This window comes from Achroia grisella, unplaced genomic scaffold, assembly GCF_030625045.1.
Source record: "Achroia grisella isolate CSIRO2021 unplaced genomic scaffold, CSIRO_AGI_Agris_v1 utg1023, whole genome shotgun sequence".
Classification (NCBI taxonomy): domain Eukaryota; kingdom Metazoa; phylum Arthropoda; class Insecta; order Lepidoptera; family Pyralidae; genus Achroia; species Achroia grisella.
In genome coordinates, this window is record NW_026712560.1 from 910,470 (window position 1) to 931,947 (window position 21,478).

Below are 21,478 nucleotides of genomic sequence, written 5' to 3' on the forward strand. Positions count from 1 at the left end.
AAAATGGTTTCCAAACAGGTACCCATAAATTGCGCATCTACAAAAGGCAAGGTACCGTTTTGAATTAACCGGCAACGTAACTTAATATTTTGGGGGGTAGGGTTACAATATAATGCCATATCAATTGAATGAGGAAAATATATAAAAACATATATGTACCAACACATTTTGTGTAAAAAACTCCGTCTGTACATATCATCTTTTTCTTAATTCATCTATTATTTGCCCTTCCCGTCATTAGTAACCTGTCCAGATATAAGTAAGTACAAGTATTAGAATGATTGTTGTTAATAATGAATATAATGTTAGTTTGTTCAATACACCGGTTTCACTATAATCGGGCTCTATCTATCTAATCACTAGAAAAAACAGATATACCAAGATAACATATTCGATGTATGGATATCATTCGTTACAAAATTATCTAGACCCGTTTTCTATTATCTTATCTTGAAACAGAGCAGGCAATATATGAGTGTTCAGCAATAATTTGGTCGCGCCCTACATGAAACAAGTCTGACCAAATTTTAAATTATTGTTTACGGCAACTATAAGTTGCACATATCTATTTTCTTCTGGAGATGAACTTTTTACAAGTGACAGTGATTATAGTGTAGTGTATTTAGCTGACAAATTTAAAGGACGTTAATCTTTTGGTATGTTCGATCATGTATTTATATAAAGGTATAGGATTAATTTTCAAAAATGCCTGTTACAGGCACGACTCAAAGTGCACATTTTTTAATTTATCTATTTGTTGAATATTTAACAAATTGATGATGAATATTAATTTTAATAAAGTGGAGAATAAAACTAAAGGTAGAATATAAAACTGAGTAGGTTTTGACTCAAAGAATAACGTACTTGCAAAATGAATAGTGCAAGCAACGAAGGTATTCTCAAGAGTAAAGATGGTGGTAGCATAGCAGTCGCTTACATGGTCTAACTACATCTAAATACAGAACTCGTTTCGTAGAAATTTCGTAGAGTTGATTGGAGCACAGGGCACAATATGCCATCGTAAATCCTGAACACGGATGTATATTTCATCTCCAAATTGTTATGACTTCTAACATTGAGAACAATGTGAAAACACGTATCTGTGTAGTACCTATACAACAGATTCTTTAGAAAAAGCACATATATTTCACATGACCCATATATGTTATCGGCTATACCTATTCAATTTGTACTTAGTAGATACCTGGTACTGTCGATACCATTAATACCATTTCATCTAAATTCTAAGAACAAGACTAAATGAATAAACCTAACGATAAAAAGATATCGTAAAACAATCAAAATATTACAAGCGTTTCAAAAGTATAAACAATTTCAATTCGATGTACATACGAGTATGTACGTAATGAAATTTTTTCTACAGTAAACTATTTTGATAAATTCTGATAATCAGAAATTATCAGAAAGCTAGTAGGTACATATTTTTGTCATAAAAGTACTCAATAGTAGTATGATCAAATATCAATTTGATATATTATTTTATTACATTACTGATCATCTAATTGTAAAACTCATAGTCTATGATTCAATCTCTCAAGACATTGTTTATTAAATTATTGGTGCTTTATACAAGTAGTAGTAGATAAAAGTAGAGCGTGCAAACATACTTAATTAGGCAACCTTCTACTTTCAAACGTATTAATTCATATAGTGATAAGGACAATTTGTGCCCGTTTTTAAATACTTATAGTGACACATTCTTGTGTTTTTATATTACAGATTATAAGTAATATTATTTCAATATACTTAGCTGTTACATTAATCGCCACCAACTTCGCATCACCATAATAATTTTATAAAAAATATCTAGGTATATAATATAAATTCTTGAAGTATTATTAGAAGGCACTTCACGTATAACTTTAACTAAATATTAAACAGAATGTATTGGAAATAATTTCAACAATTAATTATTAGAGATACATAAATGTACCAAACCAATAAATTATGTTTTATAAACAAAAATAATTGGTAAAGCAAAAGTACACGACAGAGCTTATCATGATCTGTTTAAGCTTATTTATAATGTTTTCCTAACTCAGTATCTAGAGATATCTAGATAATCTAGAGGTTAAATATTTGCTTTATATTGTCACTTTTGTCAAGACAATTAGCAGACTTAATTATTTGACAGGAGACGAAAGTATTAAAAGTCTAATGATATCGCATATCTCTTAAGGATAAGCTTGATCTGTTTTATTACTTAGGCCGGTACGACCAACTGATATATGAAGAACATGTTTAATATAGTTGAGGTCACATGTTATAGAATTAAAATAACAAATTATGCACGTATTGATGCATAATAATATATATGTATATTAGGAAAATTTCTTTGTTTGTAATACAGTATTTGTCATTTAGATCCTTAAATATCATTATTTCCTTTTGCCACTCCCCATATTAAAAAACAAAGATAAATTGAGCCATATTATATGAAAATTCCGAATATGGCCTGTCATCGATATCAATATCACCTTTATCATATCTAAGTACCTACTATTGTCGATTCTCGGCATTCATATCTAACTATAGAACAATGGTAATATGTAATCAATATTATTACTCATATACTAATATTAGGGAAAATAAATAAGCTGTTAGCATACTACTTGTTTTAATTTCTATGTAATTTACTTTTAGATTTCATCATGTACTTGGTAGCTTTTGCTTTATTAGCCATTTTCGGCAATGCACAAGCACAGATTACAGCTGAGGCTAACGTTGCTCCGGATTTGAGGGAATGTTACACAGATCCTGAGCTGATGAACAGAAATAACTTGCCACCAGCTACGATACAAGTCCTCATCGATATCATACAGAAATTAGAAGACAAAGACAACGTTGACCTACGAGTTCTCGCAGTTCTACTTCTCCACACGTAAGACACATCGTATACTCATTCTAGTACATTCAAATGTTTAAGTATTTAATATAAAATATATATTAGTATGTACTGTAAAGTATAAGGTAACATTTATTGAATTAAGTATATTAAATAATATTTATACAAAAAAAGTATGATATGGCTATCCATAATACACGTAACAGTGAATACAGTGGCTCTATATCATAGATACCTACGTTATAACTAATCAAATGTTCATGGCAGCTCTATCACAATATAACTCGGTAGGTGACGTTGTTTTTCATGCAGACAGAATGAGAATAGTCGAGTTCGCTAAATAAAAAAAAACGCAACTTAAAAACGCAACGGTACGGTTAATACATATATTAACCGTCAACTGTGGATCCAACAATCTTTTTTTTAACTAATTCAACATAGCTTACTGTAAAATATTTCATTATCATTATTTTTGTGGTATATGTTTCATATTGTTAACTTTACAACTCCGCAGGTATCGACAAGATGGGATAGAGTATCATCCACCACTAATGGGCACAGGCCAATCGTCCCTTGTACTTCCGTTCGCACCCACATTTCACTCCTTCTATCGTCATAAACTGTTGCTTACCAAGCTTATTCCAAGCAATCGGCAATCACTGGACAACAACACTATTTCATCGCCATTGAAGGTATATTATAAGGATACTATTATTGCTTTTACATATCTACTTTAAGAAAATTAACTATTTACGATTATTATTATAATCGTAAATAGTGGTTAGAAAATGTTTTGTACCTATGTGTATATTTATATCTCACAGTAATTTCTCGGGCATAAATTTTTGTAACACTTATATTTTCCTGATTTCAAGCAGCTCATTTCGCTTTTTTTATATGAACAGAACCGTCGCCGTGTATGTATACATGAACAGCACGACGATATGATGTCATTATGTGGTAACGCTTATGCATTACCTTAGTCCTACGGAAAGGACGATGTTATGCATTATTAATATAGTTAATCAGGTCGTATCAGGAATAACTTTATTGTAAATATATGTATTTATCTCACTTGACAAACAAAACTTATATTTTAAGTATAATATATGGCAGAGAAATCACTGGATATTGTGAAAATGTTAATATTGATAAATAGGCAACACTGTTGCATAAAACGCAACTAAATATTTAAGTATTATTACTTGTAGTGTGCTCTGCATCACATGCTGTCCACGACCGTGGATGCGAGATTACGAGGTGACGAGAACACTTGTGGACAACTATCACAATATCGCGCTTTGAGAACAGCTCGCTCAGCACCCTCCCAAGAAAATATAAATGACGACGTTGAAATTTTCTCCCCGAGAGAAACGTAAGTATATTTATTTTTATTTAAACTTAAACCAGGTAGCCATTATCGAGATTATATAACGGTTGAATCTGCAGATAACACCTAATTTAACAACTGAATCTGTAGATATGCAGATTGTACAGCCCCAAAATTATAAACCCAAATTAACTGACGATTGACGTACCAAATATACATACAGTCGAAACTATCTATATTACAACATAGAGTTCTTATAGACGTAAACATGCAAGATATGTGATTTCGAAACTTTATTAATACACTTTAAAGGCAAGGTGCCTTATATGCCAATACGATAATATTTTTCAAATACCGATTATAATAATTATTTTTGCAATCAATCGACATCGAATAGAAACAAAGTTCTGTTAATTAATGCTTTGTTTTTAACAGTTCAAAAGAATAAATTATTAACATACTCGTAAAACGTATGTAAAAGTATTTTTCCTTTTCAGAAAATCTCGCCATGCACAAATGAGACAATATAATCCCAACAGCGACGTTGATATTACTAGTAACAGTGGAAGTTTGTTCGAACGCCAGTTACTAGGCGACAGTACATGCCCAATATTAACTGGTGTTGTGAATACTAAATGGGGAGCCATATCTGCAGGGACTCTGATTGCGGGAATAGCTGCAGGTGCACAGATACAGCAAATCAGTCTCAATGAACTTTCTAGAGGTTTAATTAACGACGTTTCAAATAACCAACAAACAGTAACCAATCTCTATCCAGCTACAATTGCAGGTAACCTTTTAGTTTCCTATACTTTTGTACGATACATTGGTAATTTATATAGATTTTCGTTAATTCTATACATTAAAGATACATCTGATTGTCTTGTACAGTAGACAAAGACTGTTAAAAGTCGTTTGCATACCTGAGTTTAACTTATTTTAACCACGAGCAACCTGCTTTATAAACTGGGATTCGGTTGGAGGGTGGGATTAGGAAGTAATATTATAATGTAAGGAACACGACATCTTAGTCCTTTGGAATGGTTATACCCGAGTGGTACCACGGATGTCACCTGTCTGTGGCAAATTATATATATGATCAAAAAAACAAATTATATATATGAAGAAGCGCGAAACTTGGGGATTATTTTTGACAGTCGGCTGCGATTTGAAAAGCATATTTTAAATGTAGTACAACAATGTTTTTATCGCCTTAAGGTCCTATATAAAATTCGTAATTTATTATCGGAAAGAGTTCGTATTACACTATGCGAATCATTAATCTTATCAAATTTAATTATGGAGACATTGTGTATGGACCACGACTATTGGCCAGAACTCAACGCCTGACTCAAAGAGTGCAAAATGCATGCATTATAATGTAAAAATTTGACGTTCATAAGCGGCTAAAATGTCCTACATGAATAAATTATTTTTGAATTTGAATTTGAATAAAACATGTTGTCGTTTTTGCTTTAATATTCCCCCCTGAAGCCATATTAGTCCCTATTTAAACAATGCTTCAATTTTAAATATGGAATCGCGAAGACAGTTACACCTGGCTAGTCTATTGTTCGATGTAATAAAAAGTGAACAGCCAGTTTATCTCTTTAAAAAACTAAATTTCTCTTCTCGTATTCATGGATGCAGATTCATTTGTTCGAAATTATCATTTCAAGTACACAGAACTGTGGCATTTACTGGCACTACCAAGCAACAAAATGTTGGAACAACATCCCGCCACCATTTAGGCATCTGACTGTACACAGTTTTAAAAAACATCACAAAGAATACTTATTAGAAAAACAAATTTGGAATTCTTCTCATCCGGTAAAGGTTCTTAAAAAAAAATTTTTTTTTTTTATTTCTCTATGTTACTCTTATTAATATTTTCTTTTTTTTCTTTTTGTTGATCAGTTAAAATTATATCAAATTATACTCTGAACTATTTACATTATTTTTATTATAAACACACCACACAGACAACCACTAATAATATTGCTCCTTTTTATTTTATATTTATTTTAATTATTATTTTCACGTACCCTCAAATGGGTTGAAGCTGAAAATCAGTGTTTTAGAACATGACTTTTTGTATTGCTACAGATCACACATAATAACACAATTTTATAAATCTTATGTTGTATTATGTATTTTTATATTCTTATGAACATGTTATGTGTGTGACTAGTAACAAACAAATAAACGATATATCTATCTATCTATATGCCTTACTTGCATGGTTCTCTTTACACTTGTGTCTAGTACTCATCATGGCAGGAAAAAAAGGATGATATTTTGTAGTCAATTATTTCTAAGCCGCCTAATTTATGTACGATGGAGTTGTACATGACATGCTTTCTCTTTTTGCAGGCGATCTGGCAGAAGCAGTATTGATTCAAGGAACTAGGGGGAGTACCTCGATCAGTGTCGGTAGCACAGGCAATTGGAATAGCTCTCATCCCACGAAATACTACATGTTGAGCAATAGGAATAATGTAGAAATGACTGACCCTGAGATACGAGGTGGCATTGACGGGTTCACTCTAGGAATTCGTATGAATAATATACAACAAACATATTCAACATTGAAACTGTCGCAATTGCTCGATATGTACTATACACCGAGGGTAAGACTTCATTTTTACTTATTAAAGTTTAATATACACCTGTACTCACATACTACTACTACTAAAAAGATCTACTTATAAAAAGACAACTTTTGTTATTTATCTATGTCAATCAAGTCCCTTTTCTTTGGAAATTAAAATATATTCAAACATCAACTCATCTGTAATCTAGTATACTTGGGTATCTTCAATATTGCAAAGAATCTTCAATTTTCAATACAATTAAGGTTACGTTGTCTAGGGTAGCTAGGGCTATTGGGTAGTGCGACCTACTCAAAACGTTGAGACAGGTAAAACCTTTAACTATCAGAAAATTATTCCTATTAAAACCACTTTAACAGTAAAGTTAAAAACAATCGTTATCAGAGTAATAGTAGTACATTGTAAAATTCAATGCCCAGTCTCTAAACTATATGAAATTCATGTACTGCAAGTTTATATTTGTGTCTAGTCTTAAGGTTTTTAAATTCACTATTTTTTATAATATTTCCAGAATGGTGTGTTCGACCCTACATTACGAGCGTGTAACCGACGTGAATTAGGCCAGGCAGTACTTAACGACAATAATTTAGTTGGCCAGTCGGAAGCTTTCGCTGCAGCTTTAAATGCGAATATGCCTCTTCAGGGGACAATAACGGATGGTTTAAATCAACTAGTCACTGGTGCAGTTTCTAACTTTCAGAGTTATACAGGTAAGTGAAATTGTTTTTAAGGAACTGTTCACTAATAACACAACACCGAGGTAGATTTTGTAAAGAGTCGTCAACAGAGGTACCCACGATCTTCAACCGCCAAACAACTTGCTTTATGAACAGTGTTTCGATTTGAGATGCGAGACATAGCATCGGCGTTACAGGGTACAGTTATATCAGAATAGAAAGAACTCAGTTTTCTCTGGTTATATGATAGTGTGACTATTTAAATAGATAATACGTACCACTAATACAATAGTTAATAGTAAATAAAAATATCAACATTTGGTCTTAATATTTATAGGCAACCATCAAGAGTACTACTTTTCATTCGGTGGACTATGTCTATAACATATTGAATTATAATTTAAACAAGCAGAAGAAGAAGCAACAATTTACCTGACCTCGAAATATTTTACATTAGAAACTTCGAATTCTTTATGAATTGAACGTTGTAACAATTTCTTAACTTAAATGAAATGTTTGTATCATTTTCAGAGAGTAACTTAAATGACCTAAATTGTGCCAGCTCTGAGCTTGGCATTGATTACCGTTCCATTACAAATCTTTACATTGTTTTGGACTCGTCATGGCAATATGAGACTATTTACCCTGCGATCTCTTATCTTTTGGAATCAATTGAAGTCAATAAGTTCGGTTCCAGTGTAACTTTATTGAGTGCTTCTGATGGCAGTGTTGTAGTCAATAAAACATTTTCTTTGGCAGAATTCCATTCTAATTACACATTAGCCACACATCGGTCAAGTAAGTAGCGTATTTTAACTAATATTAGCAAAGAGACATATGGCACTGGATTGTCTTTGTCAATTTCTTAATTAACTGGAGACTGGACTGGACTTGATTATAAATTTTAGATTGAATATTAAATTCAATTTTAGGCCGTACTCTAAAATGGCTTTCTCTGCCTACTGTAATACCGATCTGCGTGTATATATGTAATAGAGACTTGTCATATTCTAAAAATGTGACTAACAAATTTTAATAAAACATATCATAGGTGAATAATATCACCTTTAACACGTACAGACTAAAAATATCAGGTAGTAGATATTCCATTTCATTAAAAATGTATGTTTAATTTGATATATTAACGCGACAGCTTTTAGATTTAAAATACAATTTGTTCATGTCCAATCTGCTACTCCAGGATAAGTATTACATTGAAATTCATTCCACCTAAAAGGTACCTCCATACAAACATTTTAGTTTATTTTTATATTTATCTGTATGTAGCATAATATAACATACATCATGGCCATAAAGTGCTAAGTACTAGACGGCGACAATACGAAATAAAACACTATATTACAGGCTATGTGGTATCGCCGGTTAATGTATGCATTATCCTTTGGTTAAAAACAAAGGAAATCGTTAATAGTCTGTTTTTCTTTTGTCGATAATTAAGCTACAAGGAATTTAGAATTTCGTTCGAAATACAACATTGAGTTCTATCCTATTAGGAATGTGTTATTTTTGGGTAATTGTCAAATAAATATTTACATAGTAGATATACTATTAAAATTAATATTTCAATAAATATCATCCTATATCAGAATTAATAAAATATAGGGATGATATGAATATATTAATGTATCCGTAATTTTTGTTGTTGAATAGTAACCCAAGGAGTTAATTTGGAGACTGTATACAGAAATGTAAAGGAGATGATGCATGCAACATTATTAGAAGAGTCTCGACGTGATTACGTAGGTGGAAATGCGACAGTACTTCTATTTCTTTTGAACTCAGGAAACATTCAAATCCCTAAAAATGTTATTGATGAAGCCAACCTAATAAATGTAACTGTTCCAGGTAAGTAAATAATTTACTGAACAAAAATCTCTTGTGAGTTTTAGTTATTATGAGGCACGATGCACTTGCTCGTGACATGACTTCAAGCAAACAATAAGATACAACCTCATCAGTGAGAAAGAGTGTGGATAGTGATAAAAAACATTGCATGCACCTATCAAAATAGTTACATGTCAGCCGGAGTTTGTCTTCGATTTTTTAAATACAAGTTCGCTGGGAACTATTACTACTTGTAAATTTATCAAAAAAATCACATCATAATAAAGAGCCTAATAATTAGTTAGTATTAAATAACACTATATTAACGTGTATAAGACTTTTATCGTCTGTATAGGGTGAGACAAAATCTATAATAGGAACTGAGGCGTGGTTTAATAAGTAATTTCTTTTGTTCTTTAAGATTTGAGGGTTATCTACGCGACTTCATCAAATCAGTTCGACAATTTGTACCCGTTGGTGAGGGACATGTACCGTGATATCCATACGATATCTTTAACGTCTGCTGGAACAAACGTAGAAACTGTTCTAACTCCAGTGTTGAACAATATTCGAGAAGGTATTTCTATGATTTTATTTAGATAACAATTATTCAATTTTTATTTCATTGTATTAATCGAGACAACATTCTTGAATTTTAGATAATATTATTGGTTTGAAATGTTTAAATATAAAAAAAAACTTTAAATATAGACAAGTAAGTCTACACATGAATCTTAATTGATTTTAATCTAATTCTGTACTAGGTACTCTAGAACATAAGCCAGAATACTGAGTAAACCTACAACAGTGTTGATTCGTTTTTAGAATTTAGATTATGGGTACTTATTACTATACACACACTAGTTACACTAATTTTATTTTCAGTCGGTAGACGAATCATCAATCCAGTTTGTGGAATCAGCTATGAAGATGATACTCTGAATATCAAATCGTTTCATGACTATATTGAACCCGGTTATATTAATTTCTATTCAGTAAGCCCTAATTACTTCTTTGAAAATAATGACGATAGAAAAGTAACAATAAGTCGCAGTAGTGGGTCAGGTAGTCTTACAATTTGTCATTCTCGTGCTGTACCTCAGCCAAGGTAAGTCAATAATGTTAATATTAATTATAAAAATTAAATTAAATTATTTTCATATAATATTAGACAAAATAAGCAGATATATTCGATCTCAATTAAAATATTACTAGTTTATACATATACATTGTTTGTATATATTAATGACAATGAAGTTGTCGGTCACCTGATTGTAAGCAGTAACCGGCGCCTGTACATGAACAGTACCATCACGTTATCATGTGCCAGTCGTGATATCATTCATGCGTTGCCATTGCAGAGGATTAAGATATAATGTCTCTTATCCTGTAATTTAATTTTTACTATTTTTAGAATAATAATTGATAACGGTGTATATGAATGACACTTTTCTTAGCTCAATTCTTGATATGAATCTAGACAATTAATTAACTCGTCATGAACCAGACCCGGTACTATGAACAGAACTGTAGTTGGGTATATGACAGATCAACAAAACAGTAACGTGCAAAATCGTTGCTTTTGTTTAAGGCGTCTTTATGCTTTGATGGAACTCCTACGTTCTTGATAAACTGCTTGATTATGGTAAAACAACAATTAAAAGTTTCGATCTAAGAACATGCAACATTGGACAGCAGGTCCTTATTTCCACAATGTGTGTGTTTTTTTTTACATATTATAAAAGTACATACCTACTATATCTTAAAGCGTGATTTTAACTAATAATCCAGCAGCAATAAATTTATGCTCATGTATCCATATACTGTATTAGTACCTAATCTTTAATTTTCAAGGATTTGGCTTATTCAGTAACACCTTGTTAAGTTGCCCAGCAGTTTTTTATGCCAGCTGTGGTACGAAGAGATAAGGTAGTTAAATTACAGAATAGGAGGCATGACATCTTATACCTTTGGAATGCACCTATGAGCGGTACCATGGGCGTCACATGATAACAACATGTCCGTAGTATATTGATATTGTCGTTACAATTACGTAAAAAAATACGTACCTATGTAATTAAGCAACTCTTTTTTTCACGTGTACTAAGTTAATTATAATAAAATAAGTAACAGATATAAATACAGTAGTTAATTTTAGACAAACAGCGACTACCACTAACTAACAGAGATTTCTTAATTTCGTTACATGTTATACTTATTTCTTCAAATCGCATCATAAGATAATGGACATTTTAGTGAAGTTGTTGCATTAGATAAAAAAATACTGTAAAGTTATATCGTATTGTCATTATTCCTTACTGACGACGACAATTAATGCACATTACTTTTTAGGAGAAATGCGACTATTGTGGGTCTAGACGAAAATTTAATAACGTGTCAAGACTTAACCTCTTCCGGTACTGTGGAAATAAGTCTGCAGAACGCCTGTGATGGATACGGTTCAATTGGATCGTGTCCATTATTTTACATTTCTGTGCAGTCCATAGCTGGTTCCGTTGCAAGTGCTACGTGTACTAGTAAGTATTTTATTGTATTATAAATTCATTGACATCAGTAACTTATAATAATATTTACTATAGTACTAAAGTAAGTGTAGCAATTATTTGAACATCAAATAAGAATATAACAAATATACCAATATACCAATATAACAATATTATTAGACTAGAATATACAGAGTACGGCCTCTGTGGTCTAGCGGTTTAGCACACCGCCTTACTTCCGATGGTTGCGGTTTCGATTCTACGCACAATGCAAGCTTTTCTATTTATGAACATGAGTGTTTGTGTTGGTCTGGATGTTTTTTGTGTATATTATATATATATGTATATATAGTTACCAAAAAAATGTATTAAGTACTAGCACAGATAACATAATATTACATACTAGTATTAGTAAGTACATCCATTAGTTGTCTGGTAAGAATAACACAAACAAACAATGAAAATGTCCTGGATTATTATTATTATTACATTAAATGTAGGAGTTTTCTGAATTGTTTACTTTGAAAAATTATTTTCTATATTGACCTGATCGAAAGATGCATTTATGCGAAGTGGTTCACAATACACTATACGAATGTTTGCCATTTGACTCACTATAAATAACATTGACCTACATACGTTTAGCTACGGCAGTTGACGATACCTCTGATTACCACATCTGGGGTAACAAACGTGAAGGTAGATTAGTATCTAAGTATTTTAAGAACCAAATAAAGTTATTACTGACAGAGATTAGAATAAGAACGATTAATATATTTATTTTTATTAATATTTGCATTATCACACTTCTATTCATATAATCTTTATTTATTTACAGGTAATACCGAATGTAGATTCCCCTACAACATGGTATATCAGATACAATTTGAACAGCCAGGTTGCTTCAGTAGCGGCACAAGTGTTGGAGCCAGCCTAATTTTCATAATATCAACCTTATTACTTAGTGTTTATAGATCATTGTAGTGGCAAATATACGAAAATATATTATGTAATTATAGTCATATTTATAGAATTTTAAATTGGAACTTAGGTCGTTCTAATTAACAATACCAACGATGTATTATAATATTTTTTTTATTCCATTAACACGTAGGTACAGTTTAGTCAATAATGTCGAGTAGGTACATGTCACATGTCGTTGCCTATTTGTATTTAATTTGAAAATTTTATTTACAGGGTAGCCACAAATATTTTAATGTATAAATAAGATTAAAGTGGTATTAATACAATAAATTATCGTCTTAAGTAAGATTTAGTATTTAAATCGCTGTGGATTTTTTTACCAATAAATTATAACTACCTATTTTGCATATTTTAATCCATATCAATTTTGGTAGGTACCTTTCCAATATGAAATTACCTAAATATAACTTTACTAGATATAAAATTAAACAGGAGGAAAACTGACTTACTATACCCATAGGCCAAAAGTACTTATAAGCCAGATGTTATCAAAGTTTTTAGAAGAAAAGATAAAGTCAATCCCAACTTCGCCAAATTCTTTCAAGTTCTCACCACATACCTAATCGAAAATTCGCTCTGAATTTTTGATACATACCTACTCTCGGGGATCATGATAGATATTATACGTCAATATGACGACAGTTTTTTAACTAAATGGTAGTAAAGGTAGGTAGGTATAGATAATAACACGTAAAAACTTCTCATAGCCTAAGTATAAATCTGCAAGATTTTCTATAAATATTATTTATTTTTACATAACTTCAGTTCCAGTGTATAGGTAGGTACATAACAATTTTAATGGAAAAATATTCTAAATAATGAATAAATTATTTTTGACGATTATTTTGTCTTAATAACTTTAAATTAATTCGTTAACATTGGTTAAAAATTTTGAAACTATGTAATTACCTACAGAAATCTCGATTTATAAATATTTATGATTTTAGAAAAAACTGTAGCACGATGTATAGCTCACATTATTTTTCATATGCCTACTGTAAAGATTCTGAAAACGTATTCTAAAACCTATTATTAATACTACATTCAGTTAATTCTGTGTTTGTAGAATTTTGTAGCATGTATGTGAACCCATACCTACGTCATTACATGTTTTTGAATATTGAGTAAAAACTGTTACTTTTTGATAAGCATTTCGTTTTCATTATTAAGTGATTCAACTAATAAAAAGAAGCAGTTACCTAATATTTTCTATTAAGATAAGAATATCCTTGTACCTTTATATTAAAATATAAGTGCCTAATATCTAAATAAGAGACATGGAGAAAAATAGTAACAATGGCATAATCCCCCTAGGATTGACGATATTATTGTGATAGGTAGATGTAAAGATTTGAATAATTCGCAAACCATTCCCATATATCCTATAGATATTTCTGCATTTAATTATCATAAAAATCTTATTTTAATAAACTAGTAGCATGGCTAATGGCAACACAAATCGCCACGCCAAAAAATGAGGAAAAAAAATAACTAGTAGCGAAATCGATAGTATTGAAATGGTAACACTGAAACTGTCAATTCTGATATAGATATACTGTCATTTCTGTCGAAAGTGTCAAATTTGTCAAATAAATACTTGTTAATTGTTTGTATATGTTTTCGTTGTAGAATTTAATTGTATAATTTGAAATGTCTGGAGAAGATTGTGATGTAGATCGTGGCGATAGTGATGGTCAAAAATCTGATAAAATGTTTACATTGAAAAAATGGAATGCTGTAGCAATGTGGAGTTGGGACGTTGAATGCGACACTTGCGCTATTTGCCGTGTACAAGTGATGGGTAAGTAATATTTATCTGAACTTCATGCTACCTAAAAATAGTCAAAATAAGGAAATGTTAATACGCTTTAATACTGAAAGTCGTCAATGCTTTGTTTTCATCAACAAAATTTAAGTTTGTGTCATTAAAAGTACAGCAAACTTTTTATTTATATTCTTCGTTCTTTATTCACCATCTAAAAGTAAGTTCTTGCTCCAGTGAAATAATGGCATAATTCTAAAAGTCTATATAATTGTATATATTTTAAAATATATTTATTCAGTCCTTTTTCAACAATGTAAAACATAAAATAATCATTTTTTACATACATATAGGCACTGAAATGGCTCCACCTGTATCATCTGTTACATTTTATTCAAACATAATTTGTGGTCCTAGATAGTGAAGTGAAGAAGTGCCTAGATTTCTGGCCTTCAGTGTTGACGACTATGGTGGTCTAGCGGATTGGCACACCGTTTTACTTCTGATAGGTACAAACTTTTATATTCATGAATACAATTGTTTGTATTGGTCTAGGTATTTTCTCTGTATGTAATTACGAAAAACAACTGTGCAACTCCTAATATCAATAAGCATGGATTTAAATAAGTACTCTTGCCGCACAGTACATATTAGCAGTAATTTGAGAAAAACAGTTTTGAGAATATTGCTCTTAAATTTTAGACTGTTTTACACAACATTTTGAGTTTTTTCAGTAGTTAAGAGTGGAAGAATAGTAATGAATGGACATTCATCATTCATTACTCTTAAGTACTGAGAACAAGCTTCAAATAGTATAGATATACATCTATTATTAATCTTAGTGTAAAATATGATGTTTTATTTATTTAGAAACAATAAATGGGTAAAATATTTAAATAAATTATAACATTGCATGCTAATAAACTAATTATTTACTTGATATGTTGTCATCTATGAATTTGTCTATCCTGTCCTAAGGCTTTCTTACGCAAAAATTGTTTAGTATAAGATTTAAATTGCCTCTTTGTCAGATTTAGTGCAGATTCTGGCAGTTTCTTATAAAATCTTTCGCAATTACCATAGAATGAATTACTGACTTTGTGCAGACAGCATTTAGGTAAAATTAGCTTATTTTTATTGCGTAAGTTTCTACTTGTACAGTCTATAAGTTTTTTAAAAATCTCTAAATTCTTCCATGTATACATGATATTTGATTCTTTAAAGAACTGACGTAATGACTTTCTTGAACCGATACCATAAATAGAATGTATGGCTCTCTTTTGTAAAATAAATATAGTAAATATATATATTTGACAAAATGAAAAGCAAAAACCTTTTCTCTTCTCTTACTTAGTTTTTTTATTGGGAAACAAAAACAATAATTAAATATATTAAATTCTTAAATAGAATCAGATCATTCTGTAAAATCATTGAAAATTTTATATTCACAATTATTATAATATTAAATAATTATATTCAGTTATGCCATAAGTGAGATATAATAAACAAACTACGCCATGTTTATATTTTTAAGAAATAATGGTAGATAAAATGAAAAAATAACTAGAACAAAATATTATTATGTTAACTGTTAATTATTATTAATTTTGTCTGTTCTATTTTTAATCAACTGATCAATGAAAATGAGCTGAGATAATTTATTACGCAATGCAACTTAAACAAAAATAGAATATATTATTTCTATGACTAATATTCTATTATATTATGGTACTATTAAATAACACATTTTAATCTCAACATTTCATGAATCTTCTTTGAGCTCTATGTACTTCAGAATTTGTGTTTTTTTAATTTCGAGTTGTTTAAATTAACATCCATTTGGCAATGGTTTAATATTTGCTATAGAACTCAACCTACGTGTTCTGGTACTTGGTTTACCCAGCATTTTATTTTCTATCTGTTCAAGACTCTTACCACGAGTTTCAGGTACACACACTATGACAAAAAATAACCCAGCAAAACAAATGCAACCAAAAAGCCAAAATGTACCGGCTGGACCAATCCCGTCAAGAATATTTTGAAACGTTTTTGTTACTGTGAATGTACATAACCAGTTAAAAGCAGTACATATTGAGGCAGCAGCTCCTCTTATTTTTGCTGGTAATATTTCTCCCATCATAAGCCACGGTATAGGACCAAACGCCAATGAAAATCCTAATAAATAAACCATTAAACACGTCAAAGGCAACCATCCCAAAGAGGAGACATCTAATTTCATATTATTCTGAACATAAAAAAAAGTTCCTAATACGACTAAAGTAACAGTCATAGTAACGGATGAAATATACAATAAAATTTTTCTTCCTGCTCTATCAATAAGTGCCGTAGCTACAAATGTGGATGCAAAGTTAACAATTCCAACTATTATCGTTGATAAATTCTCATCTATTGTACTTCCTGACATCTTAAATATAGATACAGTATAAAATATAACGGCATTTATTCCAGACAACTGTTGGAAAGTCATAAGGCCTAAACAAATTAAAATTGATTTCATGTATTTCATATTAAATAGGTCTTTTATGCCTGACTCACTTGCTTCAGTTTCTGCATTTATTAAAGCTATGTCGCGCATTTCGTTATCAATTTTAGTATTTTTCCCACGGAGCCATTGTAAAACTTTGCGGGCATCTTCATTACGTCCACGAGATATATACCATTGTGGAGTCTCCGGGATCATAAACATTAGAAGGAAAAACGGTATAGGCAAGGCGGCACCCAGGTAAGCAAGTTGAGACCAATCGAGATATTTACCGGCAAGATAGCAAATCAAAATACCTATGTTACCGATAGCCGTAGGAAAAAGTCCCAATGTTCCTCTAACTTCTGGTTGAATCGTTTCCCCGAGATATACAGGGAAAGCTAACGATCCAACGCCAACACATAGGCCGCATACCACACGACCCGCTAATATTAAATGCACAATGTTTGCACTGGCTATAAGAATCCATCCAATAAAAAAAGGTGGAGCAGTAAATAAAATTGTCCTACGTCTTCCAATATAATCAACGAGAGGTCCGCCCACGATTCCGCCTGCAAGCGCAGCCAGGGGCATCAAACTGCCCACCCAGCTTGCCTGTTAATTGAAAAGTCGTTGTCAGGAGTGTAAACGAGGCATTGAAATAACACACTATTTCAGAAGCAATTGAAAAAGTAATATCTATGAATCATTACTAAAAACGGCACTGGTTGTAAACAAACGTCATGCATAAGATTCTCATTGAAAAATTAAGTTAGCAGAATAGAACTGAGTATGAAGTGGATAATGTTTTTTATTGGTACATTTTTGATAATTTAGGTTCGGGCACTATTATCTACTGTTATATGTAGACTTTTGCTTAATTGTGCCAATGTACCATATTGACGTTGTAATGATCATAATGCTGCATAAAGTACATCGCAAATAATTAAATTAAATATGGAACAAATAATTATGGATATACACTTGTACTTAGTACTTCTATTAGCATATATTCATATATACTATTAGTCTATACATTCGCTGAATATATATATATATATGAATACCTTCAGCGAATGTGTAGACCACATCCTGCAACTTACTTCTTCTTTTGATATTGATATCGTAGTGCTGTTTTCCATAGTGACCAAAGCCGGCGATGTGTATGCGGAGGAAAAACCAATTATCATGGAACCCATAGAAACAGCTATTGCCGCTAACACCTGCAATATAAATTACATTGCAGACATTTCCACCTCTTCTGTATTTTAAACTATAATAAACTAGTGTTGACTGATCTAACTGTTTCAAGAATATTTATTTGGCTAGTTAATAGTGTTCCGAATTTATATATAAAAAATAATTCCTGTAGAGCATTGTGGTATGCAGGCAGACTGCGCCATATTCAACTATTCGGTACGTGGAATTAAAGTATTTATGTATAATAATATTATAAAAGCCCTATCAATTTTCAAATGTATTAAGAACTGATACTACTATCCTACTCATATCATCTTAATAATATACACGTAAACTGCGTAGATACATATGCGAGTAATTAAATTGTTTTCACGTTGTCATTGCGTCGATGGCGTTTCGTTTGACGTTGTTTGCTGGAAGGTGTGGCGCGATACGCCTACAATTAATCTAAACAATCGTCTGCCTTCCATGTGTCGTCTGTCCAATTGTCAGTTGTTTATAATAATAATCTCAGGACAATTTACAAAGCGCCATCTAGACCCAAGTTAAGCTAGCTAAAGCTTGTGTTTTGGTTATGGGTACTAGATAACTGAAACAAATACATAGATATATTTTTTTTCGTAAATACATACATATTATACATAGAGAACACACAAACCAACACAAACAATCATACTCAGGAATATAAATATATGTGTCGTGCTAATCGAAGCTGCGACCATCGGAAATAAGGCGATGTGTTATACCGCTAGACCACCGAGATCGTCGCGTTTATAATAATGGATATTTAATATTTGATTGTAATGGAACGTGTAACATAAATATGAATGATTTTATTAAAGGATTTTCATGTACTAACGGTTTCCAACTACTGTTCTCCATAAACTGATAACGTAAAAACCATGAAGAATTAAAAATGCATGAACGCGGTACATGACAGATTAAAAACCAAAACACTTATTGGTATAAGTTGATTTTTTTTTGTTTTACACCTTGGTACTGCTACTAGTGTGATGTAATTGCCTTTTAATATTAGAATAAGTGCATAAACAAATAGCATTTAATACAAATATGAAGTCAAATCACCTAACTGTTGTAAATTAATTTCTTCATGTTTATTGGGCTCAATTGACAACCGTCACATTGGTGGATGTGAAACAATGATCCTTATTGCGAATGCGTTTGTTCCAATGCTTTTATATCACAGAATTTATTTAAATCGAAAAATACTTTTAATTTAAAATTACAATGTATGTGAAAATTTCGCACCTGTGTAAAAGTATATTTTGGTTCCTCGTAGTCGCTGCTTCTAACGCCTATGCTATAATGCGTGTCTGCTCTCATTAAAATCTTCATGTTTATGGTTGTCTATATCACAGTTCGGTTCATTCAATACTGGACTGCACTGGCTAAGGCTTGGTTCGTAACTGTGCCACAAGTTGTGCGAGTACACCATAAGCTACTGAAGAAATGCGTGTCTCTCACTACACTAGCAGCAATTTATATAGGCACAAATTGATTGGCCTCGAGATTTGATTCAAAACAATGTCTCTGAAATGGTTCAAGAAAACCATGATTTCAGTTAATTACTTGCATCCGCTGATTTTTTTAACTTTAGTGTGTAAAGTTAGTATTTTATTTAAGTGCAATTCAAAAACATAAGTAGTCTATGTTATTTCTAATAATTTTAGCTGTCTACGAGTGAGTCCAAATTAAATCAGCTGTTTCAGAGATTAGCAAGAACAAACCGGCAAACAAAAAATGTATGTATATATATATTTAGTGAAAAACTAGTAAATTGAAATTATAAATTTTATTTACTTGTATAGATTCTGGCATTATCTATCTATAGAGGAGACCGGGATAGATGACCAATGAAATAGTCATAAAAATATGCTATTAATTTTTTTTATTGAATCCTAGAGGCGATATTCTGTTACTTCAATTAAAAACAATAAATTTAAAATTATAAGAATAAACAATTATATCTTTAAGCATTAGACAATTTGAGAACCTAAAAATAAACAAGGTACTTTTTATTTAGTGTTTATAACATCTTATAAACTTTAAACTTTCTTTCGATAACAAGTACCTAATCATATTTATTATTTGGTAATAGCCTTGATGTAAGTATATATTTATATAAATATAAATACATACTTCGGGATGTATTTATATTTAGCTTTGGAGTGTTTTATACGTTACAGAAAACAGTTTCACCGTACATTTAATACTTGTTGTTTTTGTCAAAGATAACTTTTTGACATGCTTTATCTCTTATATCTTTGGGTGTACTTTCTCTATTAATCTTTGTTTTATATTTCGCATTTCGAAACAACATTTTTTGTATAAAATTTCAGAAATATCGCTTTATTTTATGTGTGAAATATCCAGGAATATCCATAATATTGTGACCACCTGGTCAATCAGCCTGGCCCTGCATTTGTCTACTAGCCCCGAACCACCTTTTAATTTTTACCACGTGCCATAAAATCGAAACTGCGACGAAAGCAAACAGAATAACACATAAGAGAAGTAACATGAATCAAACATACATATATTATAAATAATAATAATATGAGGACAATTCACACTCGCCTTCTAGATGGCGCAGTGTGAGTCACAAGTTAAGCTAGCTAAAGCTTGTGTTATGGGTATTAGATAACTGTTATAAATACATAGATATATTTTTTCGTAAATACATACATATCATACATAGAAAACACCCAGACCGATACAAATAATCATGAATACAAAGGTTTATGCCGTGCGAGAAGTCGAATCCGTGACCATTGGAAGCAAAGCGGTGTGCTAAACCTCTAGACCACCGAGGACAATTAATAACCATGAATAAGTAGGCATTATTACCAGTACAGTAGGTATGTTCCATAGACAACGCATACGTGATGACACCAAATGCATGCATTATAAACAATAGTTTATAAACAAATTGCGAATCGATCGCCACGCGTCGTTTATTACATACTCGTGTACCATCCTCCGATTACAATTAACCATGTGTCTAAAGTAGGTATGTAATATCTACTAGAGCCTGAATTTTGAAATGCCAACAATATTGCATACAAGCTGCCCCGCGCAACTTCATCTGCATCACACTTACTTAATATTTATCATTATATTTCGCCCAATTTATATTATAATTTTTTAAATTATAGCCTATGTATTATTCTGATATATATATTTTATTTAACTTTG

General features: G+C 31.3%; 3 protein-coding genes across 3 annotated transcripts in view; 2 read left to right on the top strand and 1 right to left on the bottom strand.

The window, feature by feature from the left end:
* Positions 1-470: 470 nt before the first annotated feature.
* Positions 471-13,149, top strand: LOC131840635 (uncharacterized). The gene is made up of 13 exons (XM_059188846.1): positions 471-656; positions 2,665-2,902; positions 3,381-3,558; positions 4,078-4,241; positions 4,694-4,986; positions 6,570-6,826; positions 7,320-7,518; positions 8,017-8,283; positions 9,157-9,351; positions 9,752-9,907; positions 10,216-10,438; positions 11,683-11,867; positions 12,673-13,149. The coding sequence occupies exons 2-13, from the start codon at positions 2,673-2,675 to the stop codon at positions 12,816-12,818; spliced, it is 2,493 nt and encodes an 830-aa protein (XP_059044829.1). The 5' UTR covers positions 471-656; positions 2,665-2,672; the 3' UTR covers positions 12,819-13,149.
* A 1,220-nt stretch (positions 13,150-14,369) lies between these two features.
* Positions 14,370-21,478, top strand: part of LOC131855640 (RING-box protein 2) — a 36,578-nt gene continuing 29,469 nt past the window's right edge. Inside the window, exon 1 of the mRNA XM_059206973.1 lies at positions 14,370-14,619. Coding sequence (XP_059062956.1) covers positions 14,469-14,619 — 151 coding nt within the window. The 5' untranslated portion in view covers positions 14,370-14,468. The remainder of the gene's footprint in view (positions 14,620-21,478) is intronic.
* On the bottom strand, positions 16,198-19,688 carry LOC131855551 (facilitated trehalose transporter Tret1-like). Its single transcript, XM_059206857.1, has 3 exons — positions 19,532-19,688; positions 18,166-18,285; positions 16,198-17,677 (listed from the first exon to the last, which is right to left on the bottom strand). Exons 1-3 carry the CDS (start codon positions 19,616-19,618, stop codon positions 16,409-16,411), a joined length of 1,476 nt encoding a protein of 491 aa, XP_059062840.1. The 5' UTR covers positions 19,619-19,688; the 3' UTR covers positions 16,198-16,408.

Coding starts and splice junctions, on each gene's coding strand:
- LOC131840635 (XM_059188846.1), top strand. CDS start 2,673: ATGTACTTGGTAGCTTTTGCTTTATTAGCCATTTTCGGCAATGCACAA. Junction 4,987..6,569: donor CTATCCAGCTACAATTGCAG/GTAACCTTTTAG, acceptor CTCTTTTTGCAG/GCGATCTGGCAGAAGCAGTA. Junction 8,284..9,156: donor ATTAGCCACACATCGGTCAA/GTAAGTAGCGTA, acceptor GTTGTTGAATAG/TAACCCAAGGAGTTAATTTG.
- LOC131855551 (XM_059206857.1), bottom strand. CDS start 19,618: ATGAAGATTTTAATGAGAGCAGACACGCATTATAGCATAGGCGTTAGA. Junction 18,286..19,531: donor CAAAATATACTTTTACACAG/GTGCGAAATTTT, acceptor TTTATATTGCAG/GTGTTAGCGGCAATAGCTGT. Junction 17,678..18,165: donor TATCAATATCAAAAGAAGAA/GTAAGTTGCAGG, acceptor TTCAATTAACAG/GCAAGCTGGGTGGGCAGTTT.